Here is an 18054-nt window from a genome sequence, read left to right on the forward strand (position 1 = left end):
AGTATAACCCAAAAAAAAAAAAAAAAAATCCTAACAGTTTTATCTTTGAGACAAATTAAATCTAATAATTTTGATTCTCAAAAATAATAAATTTTATACTTTCAAACGTGATTCTTCAAACCCCACACTTTTATTATTGTGCCAAACACCTAAAAAATGTCCTTACGACATTGGTTTACAATTCATTTAAAGAAAGTTTTTATGGAAAAAAAAATAATAATTAATATTTGACAGTTTTTTTTTAATTTTTCATAAAAGTTATGTCAAAATTTTCCTAAAATAGATTGTTAACCATTACCCTAGAGATACTCGTTAGCATGACCCATTATAATAAACTTAAGACTATCATTCAACACAATGATGAAAGTATGAGATTTAAACTGGCACATTTAAAAGTATAAGTTTCAATTAATCACTTCTTACTAAGCTAAACAAACCACAAAATGAAGTCATAATAACCGAATATAGAGTCAAAAAACTAATCAAGATAGTGTCCTAGTTTAGGCGGAGGAGATGGACCTTAACATTAAACACTCAGCAAAATAATTTATAAAAGAAATTCAGAAACTAATAAACTGACTGAAAGTCTAGAAAGAAATTTAGAACACCAACGGGGAACCTTCATTCATATCACTATCTACAAATTGTGCCGTTGAAGTCCAAGTTAACAAAAAGTCGCTGTTAGGTCCACCTGAAAGTGATAATAAAATAATGTACATGCGTCTTCGAACAAAACTCCAGGATGTTTACTTTGACTATTCTTTTTTGGACAAACCACTTCTTTCCAGTGCCGTATGGGACGTGATAAACGCACCAAGTATTTGTATTATTTCACGTGTATCTCAAAACAAATGGAATTTACTTCATGACCATACATCTTAGAACAAATCTCCAGAGTGTCGACTTTGACTATTCTTTTTTGTACAAACCACTTTTTTCCAGTGCCATATGGTACGTGATAAACCCACTAAGTTTTTGTATCATTTCACGTGTATCTCAAAACAAATGGAGTTTACTTCACGACTGTCTATAAGCTCCACTCACCACATTTGAATATTGACCGTTGGATTCCCCGGGAAAGTACTTAACCGGAGCAACGGAGTGAGTAACTGACTCCACCCAAAATGACTAAACTACCCTTGCCATTTCTCAAAACCCCTCTACCCCTCCTTATCCTTCTCCTCATCTCCATACCCTTACGAGTAAATTCACAAGCCCAAAACACCGAACAAGCCATCCTACTCGGCCTGAAACAGCAGTGGGGTAATCCACCGTCTATCCAGTCATGGAACTCCTCATCCTCACCGTGCAAATGGCCGGAGATCGAATGCGCCGAAGGTTCGGTCACCGGAATAACCCTCCGAAACATAAGCATCACCACAGAAATCCCATCAACAATTTGTGACCTCGAGAACCTGACCATCCTTGACTTGTCCTGGAATTACATCCCAGGAGGGTTTCCAACAGTCCTATACAATTGTTCCAAGCTCCAACATCTTGATCTCTCTGGAAACTTTTTTGTGGGTCCAATCCCAGAAGACATATACCGGATTCGAACTCTCCAATACATAGACCTCGGAGCCAACAACTTTTCAGGCAATATCCCAAAAGGGATTGGGAACATGACGGAGTTACAAACGTTGTTCCTCTATCAAAACCAGTTCAACGGCACGTGGCCAAAGGAAATTGGTAACCTGGCCAATCTTGAAGTTTTGGGCATGGCTCAGAATGAAAAGTTTGTGCCTACAGCTTTGCCAGAAGAGTTTGGACGGTTGGGGAAGTTGACGTATTTGTGGATGACAAATACTAATTTGATTGGCCAAATCCCAGATTATTTTTCGAATTTTTCGAGCCTGGAGCACTTGGATTTAGCAAGGAACGAGTTGGTAGGTGCTATTCCTAGTGGCTTGTTCTTGATAAAGAGTTTAAAGTTAGTGTTTCTCTTTGCTAATAGATTGTCTGGTGAGATATCGAGCTCGATTGAAGCGTCATCAAGTTTGGAGAGCCTTGATGTTTCTGAAAACAACTTGAATGGTTCTATTCCTGAAGGTTTTGGCAAGTTACAAAATTTGACAGTGCTGCATTTGTTTGAGAATCAATTGACCGCTGAGATTCCAATAAGTATAGGCCAACTACCACTGATTGATTTTCAAGTTTTCAGAAACAAGTTGAGTGGAACTTTGCCACCGGAATTAGGCATGCATTCGAAGTTGGAAGCATTTGATGTCTCGGAGAATCAACTAAGTGGTCAATTGCCGGAACATTTATGCGATGGAGGTGCTTTGCAAGGACTGGTTGCATTTTCTAACAATCTCAGCGGGGAAGTGCCGAAATGGGTTGGAAATTGTCCTACTTTGCGTATAGTTCGGCTTGAGGGAAACAATTTCTCAGGTGAGGTTCCTTCTGCTCTTTGGACATCATTCTATCTATCAACCTTGATGTTAAGTGATAACTTGTTTTCGGGTGGGCTTCCAAGTAAGTTGGCTTCAAATTTGTCAAGGGTAGAAATTCGTGACAACAGATTTTCAGGTGAAATTCCTGTTGGAATCTCTTCCTGGGTGCAGTTGGTTGTCTTTGATGCAAGAAACAACTTGCTATCCGGAAAAATTCCAGCAGAATTAACTAGTCTTTCTCATCTTGATTCTCTTTTTCTGGGTGGTAATCAACTTTCTGGTGAGCTTCCATCAGAGATCATCTCATGGAAGTTATTAACCACTTTGGACCTCTCAAGAAATAAGCTTTCTGGCCAAATCCCAGGAGTGATTGGGTCTTTACCTCATCTCAATTACTTGGACTTGTCACACAACCAATTGTCCGGTGAAATCCCATCTGAATTTGGCAATTTGATGCTTAATTCACTCAACTTGTCCTACAACCAACTCTCTGGAAAAATCCCAGATCAACTTAACAACCTTGCATTTGAAAACAGCTTCTTGAATAATTCCAATCTATGTGTTGGTAGTCCAATTCTAGGCCTTCCAAGTTGTTACACCAAAACCCGTGATTCCAACAATAATAAAATGCCCTCTATCTACCTTGCCATGATTCTAGTTCTTGTCCTTGTAGTTCTCCTAGTCACTGTTTTATTAAGCTTATATAAGTTAAGTGACTACCGGAGGAAAAAGCACCAACGCAATCTGGCAATATGGAAGCTTACATCATTCCAGAGATTGAATTTCACAGATTTGAACATTCTATCGAATTTGACTGAAAACAACATTATAGGAAGTGGTGGATCAGGGAAAGTATATCGGATTCCCACTGACCATCCAGGCCAATTTGTTGCTGTGAAAAGTATTTGGAATAACAAGACTTTAAATCACAAGCTCGAGAAAGAATTTATGGCGGAGGTTGAAATACTAGGCACGATTAGGCATTCCAATATAGTAAAGTTATTGTGTTGTATTTCAAGTGAGAACTCAAAGCTTCTTGTTTACGAGTACATGGAAAATCACAGTTTGGATAGATGGCTCCATGGAAAGAAGAGAAAATCATCAACAGGGATGAATTCGGTGCATCAAATGGTCTTGAATTGGCCAAGGAGGTTGCAGATTGCAATTGGTACAGCACAAGGCCTAAGTTATATGCACCATGACTGTTCTCCTCCAATCATTCATCGAGATGTGAAGTCTAGCAACATTTTGTTGGATTCTGAGTTCAAGGCAAGTATAGCTGATTTTGGGTTGGCAAAGATGTTAGAAAAGCATGGAGAGTCCCGCACAATGTCTGCTGTTGCAGGCTCTTTTGGTTACTTCGCCCCAGGTAAGAGCACCATATTGATAATTTACTAGTTATCCCAAAAGTTCAAGCATATAGAAACACTTATTTAGGAGTATTTAAAAATAGTTATGTTCAGTGTTTCATCCAATATCTAACACATCTGCACATATCCTTTTGTGATTCGCATTGCAGAGTATGCCTATATAACAAAGGTCAATGAGAAGATTGATGTCTTCAGCTTTGGAATTGTGCTTCTTGAACTCGTCACTGGAAGAGAACCCAATGATGAGGACATGAATTTGGCAGAATGGGCATTGCGACACAGCAGTGAAGGAAAGTCTATTACCGATGCCCTCGATGATGAAATCAAGGAACTGTGTTACTTGGAAGAGATGACTATGGTATTTAAACTAGGACTCAAATGCACTAGCAAATTACCTGCAAATCGGCCTTCCATGAGGGAGGTTTTGCAGATTCTTTGCTGGTGTTCCCCTCCTAGAGCTTGCACAGTTAAGAAGAAGGGAAGCGACTTTGATGTTGCTCCTCTCCTTGGCAGTGTTTCTAGTAATTACAAGATCAATAGGGAAGATGTTGATAGCTTAGTTTAACGCGTTTGAACTCATGAATATTCACACTCAAATGTACGGAGTTTTGGTTAAAGTTTGATGTACCAAAATATGATATAAGGAAAATAAAACAGTGTACTATTTTTAAATTGAAAAATGCTACTATTTTAAGTTAAGAAATGTTATGTCCATAACAATGCACTAAGAGAATGCCTTTAATTTCAAGAGAATGCATTTGGAAAACATTAATGCACTAAGAGAATGCCTTTAATTTCAGGGAAAAGTTGGAAGTCTCAAGAAAACCTTAATTACCTCATAATATATATAGTACGAGATAGACTGACAGCATAATAAGTAACTGATAGGTAGAACCGTAGAAGTAACTAAAGAGTAAAATATTACATCCCGTAAAAGTGTATAAGATTTGTGAAGAAATCCTTTTTTGAGAATCAGATTTGTTAAGAAATGTGATAAAAATAGCAGAGTTCTAAAAGATTTATAGAAAATTAAAATTTAAAACAACTCACCAACTAATTTTTGCTATCTTAATTAATGCATGATTAAGTTCTAGCTAGCTACCATCATGATGGACAATCCATGATATTTTGCCCAAAATAGTAAGTCATAAAAATTATTTATTAAAAATAAATCAAGCAAAATGTTTGACACATGTTTTGGACTGAACCACTTGAACATCAGGGAGTGGCCCCCCTGGCCCCCAAGTTAGTATAGTTTTTTTTTTTTTGGGGGGGGGGGGGGTGGGGGGGAAATAGTGGATATAGTTAAAATTAAAAAATTTTCAATCAAGATTTAATTGGCTCAAAAATACCCAAAAATGAAACTAGTCAATTGGCATATATCTATGGTCCTCATCCTTAAAAAAAAGTACAAAAAAAAATCTGTAGTTGATAAATACCTAAACTCAGGTGGTGTGATGATAAGCATGTTGAAGAAGATAGTAACTATATTAAGAAATGTTGTCAATTGATTCAGGGACCGCCAGTATCGAGACCCTCAATGGTACATGCAATATCAGCTGAAGCAAGGGCTCTCGTTCCCTCCACACACATACACAACTCATACTCCCTCTCTGATTAATTTCAAAAAAAAAAAAAAAAAAAAAAAGGGGTCAATCTTATTAATATTTGTGTTTTCTTGATTACAAATGATTCAACTTCCAAATTGAAAAATATATCATTTCTTTTTCTGATTCTTTATTTTTATCTTGTTAATTCATTAATTGCAATTTATTTTTTTCTTAAAAAAGAAATTAAAGAAAAAGGAAAGTAGAGGCTAACGGTACGTGTGTGTGGGTTTGAGTATTGATATTTTTTTGAGAAAAGTTTGAGTGATGATATAACTAAAGGAATACATAACAAATTATATTTTGAAAACCATCTCTCTTTTTTTTCTTTTTTTCTTTTTTTCTTTTTGGAGTCTTAGTGAGTAAGAAATAAAGCTAAGTAGTGTCTATATAGTTGAATTTTTTTTTTTTTTATACAAGATAAAAATTATACTCTAACCTAATCTAATTATATATGTATGTGAAACTCCCTCTTGAAGACTTGAACTTCGATCCTTGCTCCCATACCCTACAAGCATTTATACTTATGAAGTGACCATTACACCAAAGGTATGCGGTGATTCTATATAGTTGAATTATAAACACTATTTTTGTGTCAAAATACTGCTATTTTTTAATAATAGTAATAATTAATACTAATAATAAATATTTAAAAAATATTATTTGTAAATGTGACTCACAATTCTAAATTGGAAAAAAAATGGATAAAAAAAATTCCAATTAAATGAGTATTGTAGGGTGACGAATTTGGAGCTCAAGCCCAACAGGTGGGAGATTCTGGCCCAAAAGTCCCTCAACAATGAATTTGTAGAGAGTAGGTTATAGAACTGGGTCTTTGACAGGAGAAACGAAGTTACGACCAAGCCATGCAACCAGTTGGACGTAGGGATATTCTTTCAAACTTTTGGAGTAACGATCCCTGAGGCTGTTCCTGCTACTTCTCTCTTTTTTCTCCTTCTTTATCCTTTCTTCTTTCTGCTTGCGATCCTCTTTCCATGGGGATCCCCTTCCCTTATATAGTACCCTTCCTGAGATCATGTCCCTACACTTGTCAGTCATCCGATCCTCCACTCGAGTGCCTGTCCCATAGGTCATCCTCCCTCCTTTCTGTGAGTTGCACTGGCCAAGGTCATTCTGCGTTCCTGTCCCTTCCACATTAATGCGGCTGGAAAAGTAGTTCCTTGGCATTTAATGCGGCAGTTGTGATTGTCCCCTCCTCCTTCCTGAGTGTCACGCATTGTTTCTTCGTATTGGGTGAACTTTCGCTAAGTATGGGGTGCAAATTGGACGCTTACTTGGTGAGTCCGAGGAGGTGTTCCTCCTCGGACGCCCCTTAGCCGGCCCGGCCCATCATGATTGGGACGGGATATCCTACGCCCATGCCTTTTCTTCTTTATCGTGGCTGGGCTTGGTACATGAGTTACGGCCCAACATCAACTGACAGATTTTACCCACCACAATAGCCCCTCAAAATGCCGGCCTTTTTTGAGTCCGAGGAGAAAAGGCGGGATTTTGATACCCACTAGACGGCTCGTGGCGAACCACTGCTTCACACGTGGAAGGGGGAAGGCACGCCTTTACGTGCTTCATTAATGCTGTGGGCAGTTGGTGACTCAGGGGGAAGTAACCGCAGCTTTTGAGGTTTTACACTCGCCCAAATCAACAGTTGGAGGCAGGATCTACGGTGGACAACGTCTCGTATGCCTTAGACGCAAGCGCGTCTGTTCGACTTCTACCGAGTATAATAGGCCTTGAGGGCGTTCGTCCCTCATTTTTGACGAGCTTTCCAATATTCAGAACTTCTCAGAGCCTATTCTTTCAGTCTGTTCTTGCTTCCGCTGCCATTCTCTTGAAGACTCCTTCAAACCTCTTACCCGTAAGTTCGCGCTTCTTCTCCATTATTCTTCATTAATCATACTGCCTTCAAGTTGTTTTTAGGATTAGAGGGGATGGGTAGGCTTGAGAAACTGGTAGATTCTCCGGCCGGTATGGCGGGCTTCAGGGCGAAGTATCGTATCCCACCGGAGGTAGGGTTAGAGTACTGTCACCTGAAGGACATTTTGATGAAACGGAGAACAGAAGAAGTCGCAATTCCAATGATAGCCTTCGTGGAAGGAGGAATGACTATCCCGATGGGGAGAATAACTAGGGACTATCTGCGTGGTCATAGGTTGGCCCCCCATCAATGCACCGCTAATGTATTCCGGATCCTGGGGTGTGTCGAAACCCTGAACGATCAGATGAACCTCGGCCTCTCATGGCACGACGTGGTTCATCTTTACGAATGCTATAAGCTCGGCGACACATACTATCTAAAGTCTAGGGTTGACGCAGTGAGGTTGATATCTTGCCTTTCGAAGTCTAGCAAAGGCTTGAAGGACGACCATTTGATCGTCTCCGGGCCATGGTCTGACGGCCCTCACTGTCCGACTAGGGAGGGAAAGCCAGGTGGGGTGTCGTAGAATTAGATGCCGTGGGGAGGATTTTGGTTTCAAGCTCCTCCACCCCTTTTTCCTTTACTTGCTTTAGATTTGTTGGTTTGATTGCATGTCTCCTCGGACTAACATAAATCGTTTGACGGCCTTTGCAGACAAGAAGCTAACCACTCCTCGGCTGAGCCTAGTCAATGTCCCGGCTCTAAATTACCTCCTGAGGTCCGAGATTTTTGTTAGCAGGGACGGACAACTACGGTCGGCTCCCTTAATTTTGGATTATACTCCGCTCACTCGAGCCCAGGTAGAAGCCGGACAAGCTATAAGGGCTGGTAGTCCGAGATTAGCACGGATTGACGTGTCCATACCAGGATTCCTCGCTGATACAGACTTGCCTCCAATTCAGTTACCTCCCCAACGCTTTTTTCCCCCGGTAGATATCCCAGAGGTGGAGTCCGGCTCTTCGCATTCATCCTTAGAGGATCAGATAGACCGGTTCCAATTTACTGAGGAAGGGGAGGCTTCGGTTAGAGTAGTAGAGATCTCCGACTCTGACGCTGATTTGGACCGTGCCTCATCGGCTCCTGGTACTGGTTTGGTCATCGCACAGCCTGATCTTAGCGAGGACACAGAGGAAGAAGAAGGAATGGACCTCCAGCCGAGGACTGGCCTCAGGGGTCTTTTATCCAACAGGTCCAAAGGGCAGACCTCTAAGGAGACCACGAAAGGACAGGTCGTCTCCAAAGCCCCCGCCCTTCCTCCCCCTCCCTCGTCGGGCGTGGCGCTAAAGCCTATGCCTAATCTAAAGCGAAAAAGGCCTGTAGAAGAGGCAGAGGAGGGAGAGGTTGCCCGCGAGAAGGCCGGGCCTAAAAAGAAAGGCAAGGAGACAAAAGAGCCCCGAGAAAACAGAACCAGGTCCACTGAGAGCCGAGATGAGGCGGTCACTCAGAGGGGACCACGAACATGGTCTCCTCGGATCGAGCTAGATGGCGCTCCAATCCTCTGGGATGCGACCCTATGGGAGACCCAGCGCAAGCAAGCTTCGTTCATGGCTGAAGCGTTGCAGTAGCCTCTACTCTTGCCCCCCGATATGGAAGGCCTCAGGAAGATTCGTCAGCCAGAGCTTTTCATGTCACTGAAGAGGGACATGGCCGTGGTAAGTGGAATCTTCTATCTTATCTTCGTGTTGAGAACCCTCTCATCGTCTTATCTTGGTATCGTCTTTATTTCCGTCTAAGTGCAGGTCACCCAACAGATTTATGTTGCTGAGGAGTGGGCCAAGCAAGCTCGAGAGGATGCGCATAAGGAGGCTCAGTCCCGTGCTACAGCTGAGAGGGCCGCGGGCGATCTCAAACGAGATCTTGACCGTAAGGATCATGAGCTGAAAGAAATAAAGAAGGCCAATGCAAGTGCAGAGGCTGGCCTGAAGACTGCTGAAAAGCAAACCGAAGAGCTGCGGAAGCAGCTCCGACACTCTGAGGAAAGACTGTCAGCGGAGCAACAAGTGGTGTCGGAGCTTAAGGCTGAGCTTGCAAAGGCAAAGGAGGAAGCCCGCTTGTCCAGGGAGGTTGCGGAGAAGGCTGTGGCGGCTTCGTATGAACGTGGGGTTCACGATACCGAGGAAAGATTGGCCGAGGAAGTCGCCACTGTCTGCAGGGACTATGTCACCACGACCTGGGGATTGGCCATGGATAAGGCAGCTGTCCCCGTAGATTCTGATCTCAGGAAAGCTGAGAACATCTTTTACCCTGCGGAGATACGTGAGACTCCTGGGGAGGCTGCCTCCACCGAGCCTCTTCCAGCAGATCCCCCTATTCCCGAGACTGGAGGCATGGAGCAAACTTCGCAGGGCCAGTCGCCCGAGGACAGTCTTCGCATCAGCGAGATCCTTGCCCAGGCCCAGGAGATCGCCCCGGAGAACCCAGCAGTGGATGATCAGCCTGCCCCAACTCAGGGCCCTTAGGGACGTAGAATAGGAATTTGTTTGTCCCCTTTTGTACTTTGTTTTGTTTGATCCTTGCTAATGTTTCTGAACTGAATTACTTTGAACATTTTAAGACAAAAGTTATTTAATTGCATATATCGCTGCTTTGCTTTATTTTGTTTTCGTCATGAATGAATATCGATCTTACCCTTTTACTGCTTAAAGTCGAAGAATAATGAATGAAGATGTTTAGAATTGCGACACTTTGTAGTTGAGCAACAGCGATTACAATGTTGATTTTTCCTGAATCCATGGCTAAGAATCCGCGCAGGACCTGGACTCCCTTTAACGCTTTTCGCGAATCATGAAAGGTTATCCCTTGATGAAAGAATCGCGTGGTTAATTTCCCCCAAGTCTGTGGTCCGAGGAGCCATGCAGGACTTGGGTTCTGTTTAACGCTTATTGAAAATTGCCGCGTGGTTAATTTCCCCCAAGTCTGTGGTCCGAGGAGCTATGCAGCACTTGGGTTCTGTTTAACGCTTATTGAAAACTGCGGCGTGGTTAATTTCCCCCAAGTCTGTGGTCCGAGGAGCCATGCAGGACTTGGGTTCTGTTTAACGCTTATTGAAAATTGCCGCGTGGTTAATTTCCCCCAAGTCTGTGGTCCGAGGAGCCATGCAGCACTTGGGTTCTGTTTAACGCTTATTGAAAACTGCGGCGTGGTTAATTTCCCCCAAGTCTGTGGTCCGAGGAGCCATGCAGCACTTGGGTTCTGTTTAACGCTTATTGAAAACTGCCGCGTGGTTAATTTCCCCCAAGTCTGTGGTCCGAGGAGCCATGCAGGACTTGGGTTCTGTTCAACGCTTATTGAAAACTGCCGCGTGGTTAATTTCCCCCAAGTCTGTGGTCCGAGGAGCCATGCAGGACTTGGGTTCTGTTCAACGCTTATTGAAAACTGCCGCGTGGTTAATTTCCCCCAAGTCTGTGGTCCGAGGAGCCATGCAGGACTTGGGTTCTGTTCAACGCTTATTGAAAATTGCGGCGTGGTTAATTTCCCCCAAGTCTGTGGTCCGAGGAGCCATGCAGGACTTGGGTTCTGTTTAACGCTTATTGAAAATTGCCGCGTGGTTAATTTCCCCCAAGTCTGTGGTCCGAGGAGCCATGCAGGACTTGGGTTCTGTTTAACGCTTATTGAAAACTACACAGTAGAGCGACATCAAGTAAAATATTCTTCATTAATAAAAGTACCTTTTCAGGTTATTTACATTCCACGGACGTGGCACTACACGTTCATCCAAGTCTTCCAAATAGTACGCTCCAATGCCAGCCACAGAGGTGATACGGTATGGACCCTCCCAGTTTGGCCCGAGTTTTCCCCATGCAGGGTTCCTCGCATTGCCCAGGACCTTCCTCAGCACTAGGTCCCCAGGCGTCAACGGTCTTGACTTCACCTTGGCGTCATAGCCCCGCTTGAGCTTTTGCTGATACTGAGCTAGGTGCACCATCGCGCAATCCCTTCTCTCTTCAAGGAGGTCCAAGCTTTTCTCTAGAAGCCCGTTGTTAACAATAGGGTCGAATGTAGCAGTCCTCTGGGAGGGAAAGTTTATCTCTAATGGGATGACGGCCTCGGCCCCGTAGGTTAATGAAAAGGGGGTTTCTCCCGTGGATCGGCGGGGCGTGGTGCGATACGTCCACAAAACATGGGCGAGCTCTTCAACCCACCTCCCTTTAGCGTCGTCTAACCTCCTCTTCAGCCCATTCACTATGGTTTTGTTAACTGCCTCGGCTTGTCCGTTACCCTGCGGGTAGGCTGGTGTAGAGTACCTGTTGACAATCCCCAATTCACTGCAAAATTCCCTGAAGGCCTTGCTATCAAATTGCAGGCCATTGTCCGAGATTAGGGTGTGTGGGGTGCCGAATCGGGTGACAATGTTTTTCCAGATAAACTTCTTGACATCAACATCCCTAATGTTTGCCAGCGCCTCAGCCTCAACCCATTTCGTAAAGTAATCGGTGCCGACGAGAAGAAACTTCTTGTTCCCGGCAGCTTTGGGAAACGGACCTAATATGTCTAGGCCCCATTGTGCAAATGGCCAAGGGCTGGACAATGGGTTAAGTACCCCACCGGGCTGATGTATATTCGGAGCGAACCGTTGGCATTGGTCACACTTCTTCACATATTCCAGAGCTTCCTTATGCATGCTTGGCCACCAGTAACCCAGCGTCATAGCCCTGTGGGAGAGGGACCGGCCCCCCGTATGGCTCCCACAAATCCCCTCGTGCAACTCCTCCAGAATGAGTTCAGTTGCGCCTGGGTGTACACACAGCAAGTATGGCCCCGAGAATGAACGTCTGTAGAGCTTGGAGTCCTCGGACAACCAGAATCGAGAAGCTCTCCTCCGGATTTTGTCGGCCTCGACTTTGTCGTTTGGTAAGGAATCATTCTTCAAGAATTGGACAAGAGGGTCCATCCAGCTTGGCCCCTCGCCGACATTGTGTATCCGAATACCTTTAGCCTCCTCTTCCGTGGGGCGGCAGAGGTCCTCGACCAAGATAACCCGCGGAAGGGGCTGAGCGGAGGATGTGGCCAGTGTTGCCAAAGAATTGGCGTGAGTATTCCCGCTTCTGGGTATATGCATCAAACGGAAGTCATCGAAGTGGGCGCGTAGGCGTTTAGCTTGGGCAAGATACCGTTGCATTCTTTCGTCTTTCGCCTCCAATTCCCCGCTTACTTGCCCCACTACGAGTCTTGAATCCGAGAATATGCTCGCACATTTCCCACCCAGCTTCTGGATCATCGACATCCCTTCTAGCAGTGCTTCATACTCAGCTTCGTTATTCGTTGCTGGGAATCCCAGTCTCAACGACTTCTCCAGGGTTATACCTTCGGGAGAGATTAGAACGAGCCCCACTCCGGACCCCTTTTGGTTCGCTGCACCATCAATGTATGCTCTCCACTCATCGTGCTCTTGCACAGAAATCGTGCTGACCAGTCTCCTATCATTATTCGGTGATTCCGACACGTCCACCCCTTCCACGGTCGGCTCCGCAAATTCAGCTACCAGATCAGCGAGGACTTGACCTTTGATGGCGGTGCGCGGCATATATCTGATGTCAAAGGCGCTTAAGATGGTTCCCCACTTAGCGATTCTCCCAGTGTAGTCGGCGCTGCGGAAGATTGATTTCAATGGAAGTTGGGTTAGCACAACCACTGTATGCGCCTGAAAATAGTGGGGAAGCTTCTTTGTAGCTTGCACGACAGCCAATATTGCCTTTTCAAGGGGGAGATACCGGGTCTCTGCCTCCTGTAGCGACTTGCTTACGTAGTACACGGGCCATTGCGTGCCGTTGTCCTCTCGGATCAGTACTAGGCTGACTGCACGATCGGCGACTGCGATGTATGCATAGAGTACCTCGTCGGCCTCGGGACTGGACATGATCGGAGGTCGGGCGAGGTATTCCTTGAGCTGTTGGAAGGCCACGTCACACTCCTCAGTCCACTCGAAACCCTTCCACTTGTGCAATAGGAGGAAAAAAGGTCGGCATCGGTCCGCCGAGCGGGAGATAAAACGGTTCAAAACTGCTATCATGCCGGTAAGCTTCTGGACTTCTTTGGGATTCCGAGGCGGTTGCATACTATGAATGGCCCTTATTTGGTCAGGGTTAACTTCGATCCCCCGATGGGTTACCATGTAGCCAAGGAATTTTCCCGATCCCACTCCAAATGAACACTTGGATGCATTCAGTCGCAGCCTGTATCTTCTCAGGATGTGAAACACCTCGTCAAGGTCCCTGATGTGGTCAGTCACCAATTTGCTCTTTACTACCATATCGTCTATATACACCTCGACAGTTTTTCCCATCTGTTGTTCAAACATCCTAGTCATCATCCTTTGATAGGTCGAACCGGCATTCTTCAGGCCAAAAGGCATCACCTTGTAATGATAGTTGCCAATCGGGGTGACAAAGGCAGTTTTTTCCTGGTCTTCCGTGGCCAAGGATATCTGATGGTAGCCCTGGAAAGCGTCCAAAAAACTCATTCGGGGATGCCCGACAGTTGCGTCGACCAGTCGGTCTATTCACGGCATTGGGAAAGGATCCTTCGGGCAAGCCTTATTTAAGTCCGTGAAATCCACACAGACTCGCCATTTCCCGCTCTTCTTCTTCACCACGACTGTGTTCGCCAACCATTCGGGGTAGAACACTTCCTTGATAGCCCCAGCTCTTTTCAACTTCGCCACTTCTTCCCTCACAGCGTCTGCATGCTCCCTGGACGGGCGCCGAGGGGGCTGCTTCTTTGGGGTAATAGCTGGGTTAACGTTAAGGTGATGGCGTATTAGGTCTGAGTCAACCCCAGGGGCTTCATAAGGATCCCAAGCGAATACATCCTCATTTCGACGCAGAAAATCAATTAGCGCCGACTTCTCCTGTGCTGGTAGCTCCGAGCCAATCTGGAAAAACCTTTCGGGGTCTGATCCGACGAGCACTTTCTCTAGCTCTTCACAACTCACCTCCATGTCCGGTCCTTCATTACCTGCAACTAGGACCGGGGTTTTTGATTGCTATAAGGTATTCTCGGTTGAAGTGGAAGGCGCGTCGCTTAATCGTCGAGCAATGGCCGACACCATGCAATGCCTGGCCATTCCTTGATCCCCCACTATTTCTTTGATTCGGCCCTCTGAGGGATACTTCACCTTCTGGTGCAGGGTAGACGACACAGCCCCTAGCGTATGAAGCCATGGCCGTGCCACAATAGCCATGTAGGGTGAGTATGCGTCCACCACAATGAAGTCCACTTCCACTATTTCTATGTCTGTTTGCACAGGCAATCTGATCATGCCCTTAGGGATGACGATTTTTCCCTCAAAGCTAAGCAGAGGAGTGTTGTATGGCGACAGGTCCTCCTGCTTTAAATTCAGCCCTTTATATAGGTCCGGGTACATCACCTCCACGGCGCTGCCCTGATCAACTAACACCCTCCTCACGTCATAACCTCCTATTCTGAGTGTCACGACTAGGGCGTCGTCATGGGGCTGAATAGTTCCCTCCTTGTCCTCTTCCGTGAATCCAATTAATGGCACTCTCCCTCTAGCCCTCTTGGATTCCCTTTCGCCTGGCTCTGTCGGGAACCTTCCTACTGACATTACTCTGAATGGGCCCGAACCGGTTCTCCCAGGTGCGGCAAGAATGACATTTATCGTGCCGATGGGTGGCCTCAAGGTGCTTTGCCTGGTATCGACATTTGACTGCTCAGGGCGTTGCAACAGATGCCCTAACTTTCCTTCTCGGACGAGTCGATCCACATAGTTCTTCAGATTCCTACATTCGTCCGTGACGTGGCCGGGCTCTTGGTGATACGCACAATATAGGTTCTGATTGCGTTTTGAGGGGTCACCTGCCATCCTATTTGGCCATTGAAAAAAGGGCTCGTGCTTTATTTTTTCCATGATCACGTGTAATGGCTCTCGGGACACAGCGTGGACTACCTGAGCCCCTGTAGATCCCGACTGTTCTGCATAATCTCTTCTCGGCTTATTACTGTTACTGAAGCGGTCCGACCTGAAGTCCCTTCTATCCTGGGGGACAAACTTCGCCTTTCCCTTCCCGGTTTGCTGGTCCTCCTCGACCCTCTTATACTTGTCTATCCTGTCCATAAGTTGCCGCACGCTGGTGGCTGGCTTCCCTGTGAGAGACTTTCTCAAGCCATGCTCTGTCGGCAAGCCCCTTTTAAAGGCACTGATGGTGACGTCATCGTGACTCCCTTCTACCTCGTTGTGCACCTCCCAATATCTGTCCGAGTAGGCCTTTAGTGTTTCTCCTTCTCGCATGGACAGAGATAAAAGGGAATCGAGGGGCCGAGGGACTCTAGTGCTGGTGATGAAGCGGGAGCCAAAGGCCTGCGTCAACTGTTTAAAGGAGTCTATAGAGTTTGGTGGGAGGGCATCAAACCATCTCATGGCCAGGGGCCCCAGGCTGGAGGGAAACACTTTACACATTAACGCCTCGTCCCTGGAGTGAACGGCCATCCTTTGGTTGAACTGGCTCACGTGCTCCACTGGGTCAGTTCGACCATTGTACAGGGTAAACGTTGGCTGATTAAATCGCCGAGGGAGCACCGCCCGCTCTATCCTACGGGTAAATGGCGACTGGGAGATTCGATCCAGGGCCTTGCTCATGGCGTCATTGACTAAGCCTTGGTAAGGTGGGCTTTTGCGGCCGCGTTTGTGAGGCCTCTCTTCCTCATAGGAGAACGTCTCGCTCGGGGGGGTCCTCCTCCTTCGTCTGTATTCATCATCCTCACCACTGCTAGTATCTGAAATGGGCAAAGGACGTTTTTGTTGGGCTCGCCGCAGCCTTCTCTTCAAATCCTCAATCTCTTGCTGCAAAGCCTTCTGCTCGTTGTGCTGGTGGGATGCATGGTCTTTCCCTTTCGAGCGACTTTTACTCGTGTGAGCGGTGTTCACACTGCCCTCTCGTTGATCATTTTGGTCTTTTGCTCGTTCAAGGTTTACAAAGTTGTCCTGTCGTTGAGATTCAGTACGTCCGGTTTGGCGCGGACCTGATCCTTCCATCCCTTGCTGTTTCACTTGTCGAGACACAAGTTCTCCCCACAGACGGCGCCAATTGTAGGGTGACGAATTTGGAGCTCAGGCCCAACAGGTGGGAGATTCTGGCCCAAAAGTCCCTCAACAATGAATTTGTAGAGAGTAGGTTATAGAACTGGGTCTTTGACAGGAGAAACGAAGTTACGACCAAGCCATGCAACCAGTTGGACGTAGGGATATTCTTTCAAACTTTTGGAGTAACGGTCCCTGAGGCTGTTCCTGCTACTTCTCTCTTTTTTCTCCTTCTTTATCCTTTCTTCTTTCTGCTTGCGATCCTCTTTCCATGGGGATCCCCTTCCCTTATATAGTACCCTTCCTGAGATCATGTCCCTACACTTGTCAGTCATCCGATCCTCCACTCGAGTGCCTGTCCCATAGGTCATCCTCCCTCCTTTCTGTGAGTTGCACTGGCCAAGGTCATTCTGCGTTCATGTCCCTTCCACATTAATGCAGCTGGAAAAGTAGTTCCTTGGCATTTAATGCGACAGTTGTGATTGTCCCCTCCTCCTTCCTGAGTGTCACGCATTGTTTCTTCGTATTGGGTGAACTTTCGCTAAGTATGGGGTGCAAATTGGACGCTTACTTGGTGAGTCCGAGGAGGTGTTCCTCCTCGGACGCCCCTTAGCCGGCCCGGCCCATCATGATTGGGACGGGATATCCTACGCCCATGCCTTTTCTTCTTTATCGTGGCTGGGCTTGGTACATGAGTTACGGCCCAACATCAACTGACAGATTTTACCCACCACAAGTATGATTAGGAATCCATGGATAAATAGAGAATGGAATTATTTATTTATTGGCTGTTGAGGAGGGAGTATTTTTTTTATCGTAACTAAATTAATCTTCAATTTATGATTTGTATTTTTAAAAATGAAGCAAAATAGCTACTAAACAATGATTTTGGCTTTATTTTCTTAAGGATTTTTTTGAAATAGAGAACGAAATAATTAAAAAGATTTTTCTAATCTCACTCTTCTAAAAGAATGTCACCATTAAAAATATTAAAAGATATTAACTGAATTATAAGACTCTTGCCACCAGCCATCGCATGTTGAATTATGGAAGGTAGTAAAATATTACATCATCTAGTATAGTGTAAGTTATCATCAAAATATCACATATTGGATTTTTGTTTTTGGCTGAAGCACAAACATCACATTGGGATCTAGTACGAGTTGAATGTCGCTCTCAGACTTGCAGGAACGTTAACACACCAATATGCTTGGCGTGTATATCCATGTAAATTGTAAATAGCTAATATGGCAAGTAATAGACCTCGATGTGAAATCATTCATGTACTACGTACAAATGGATCCCATTCACGAATTCCGCATATATATATATAAGATCATTTTCAGATGAGAAGGAAGCTTAATACATCAGGAATTCAGAATAATTTTTGGAATATCTCCAACTTGCCAACCTAAAAAGTAACGCATACACTATCATCATCTTGCTTGGATCAATCATATTGAGCCACATAAACTACATGCAGATGCAGTACAATAAATAGGAGTGCTTGACTCTACTCCTCTCATCAGCAGAGTGAATCTTGGGATGAATAAAGCAAACCTCCATAAGGGATGGTTTGACGTAAGAAACTTAAATAATGCCCATTTTTATGGTGAAAGTTTTTTGAAACGCTGAATATAGTCATTGATCTTTAATTCAAAGAACAGAGAAGTAGCTAGCTAGCTTGCTAGGGGGCAAAGAAAAAGAGTAT

The 18054-nt window shown here is 45.1% G+C and overlaps 1 protein-coding gene across 1 annotated transcript; it reads left to right on the top strand.

Moving 5' to 3' along the window:
• Nucleotides 1–850: 850 nt before the first annotated feature.
• Nucleotides 851–4443, top strand: LOC126710491 (receptor-like protein kinase 5). Its single transcript, XM_050410967.1, has 2 exons — nt 851–3762; nt 3913–4443. The coding sequence occupies exons 1-2, from the start codon at nt 1125–1127 to the stop codon at nt 4326–4328; spliced, it is 3054 nt and encodes a 1017-aa protein (XP_050266924.1). The 5' UTR covers nt 851–1124; the 3' UTR covers nt 4329–4443.
• Nucleotides 4444–18054: the final 13611 nt, after the last annotated feature.

The sequence above is a fragment of the Quercus robur genome, chromosome 12, assembly GCF_932294415.1.
Source record: "Quercus robur chromosome 12, dhQueRobu3.1, whole genome shotgun sequence".
Classification (NCBI taxonomy): Eukaryota; Viridiplantae; Streptophyta; class Magnoliopsida; order Fagales; family Fagaceae; genus Quercus; species Quercus robur.

Bases quoted from the DNA above. Each gene is read 5' to 3' on its own strand.
- LOC126710491 (XM_050410967.1), top strand. From the start codon at position 1,125: ATGACTAAACTACCCTTGCCATTTCTCAAAACCCCTCTACCCCTCCTT. The intron at 3,763-3,912 runs GTAAGAGCACCA...TTCGCATTGCAG, and splicing joins TTTTGGTTACTTCGCCCCAG to AGTATGCCTATATAACAAAG.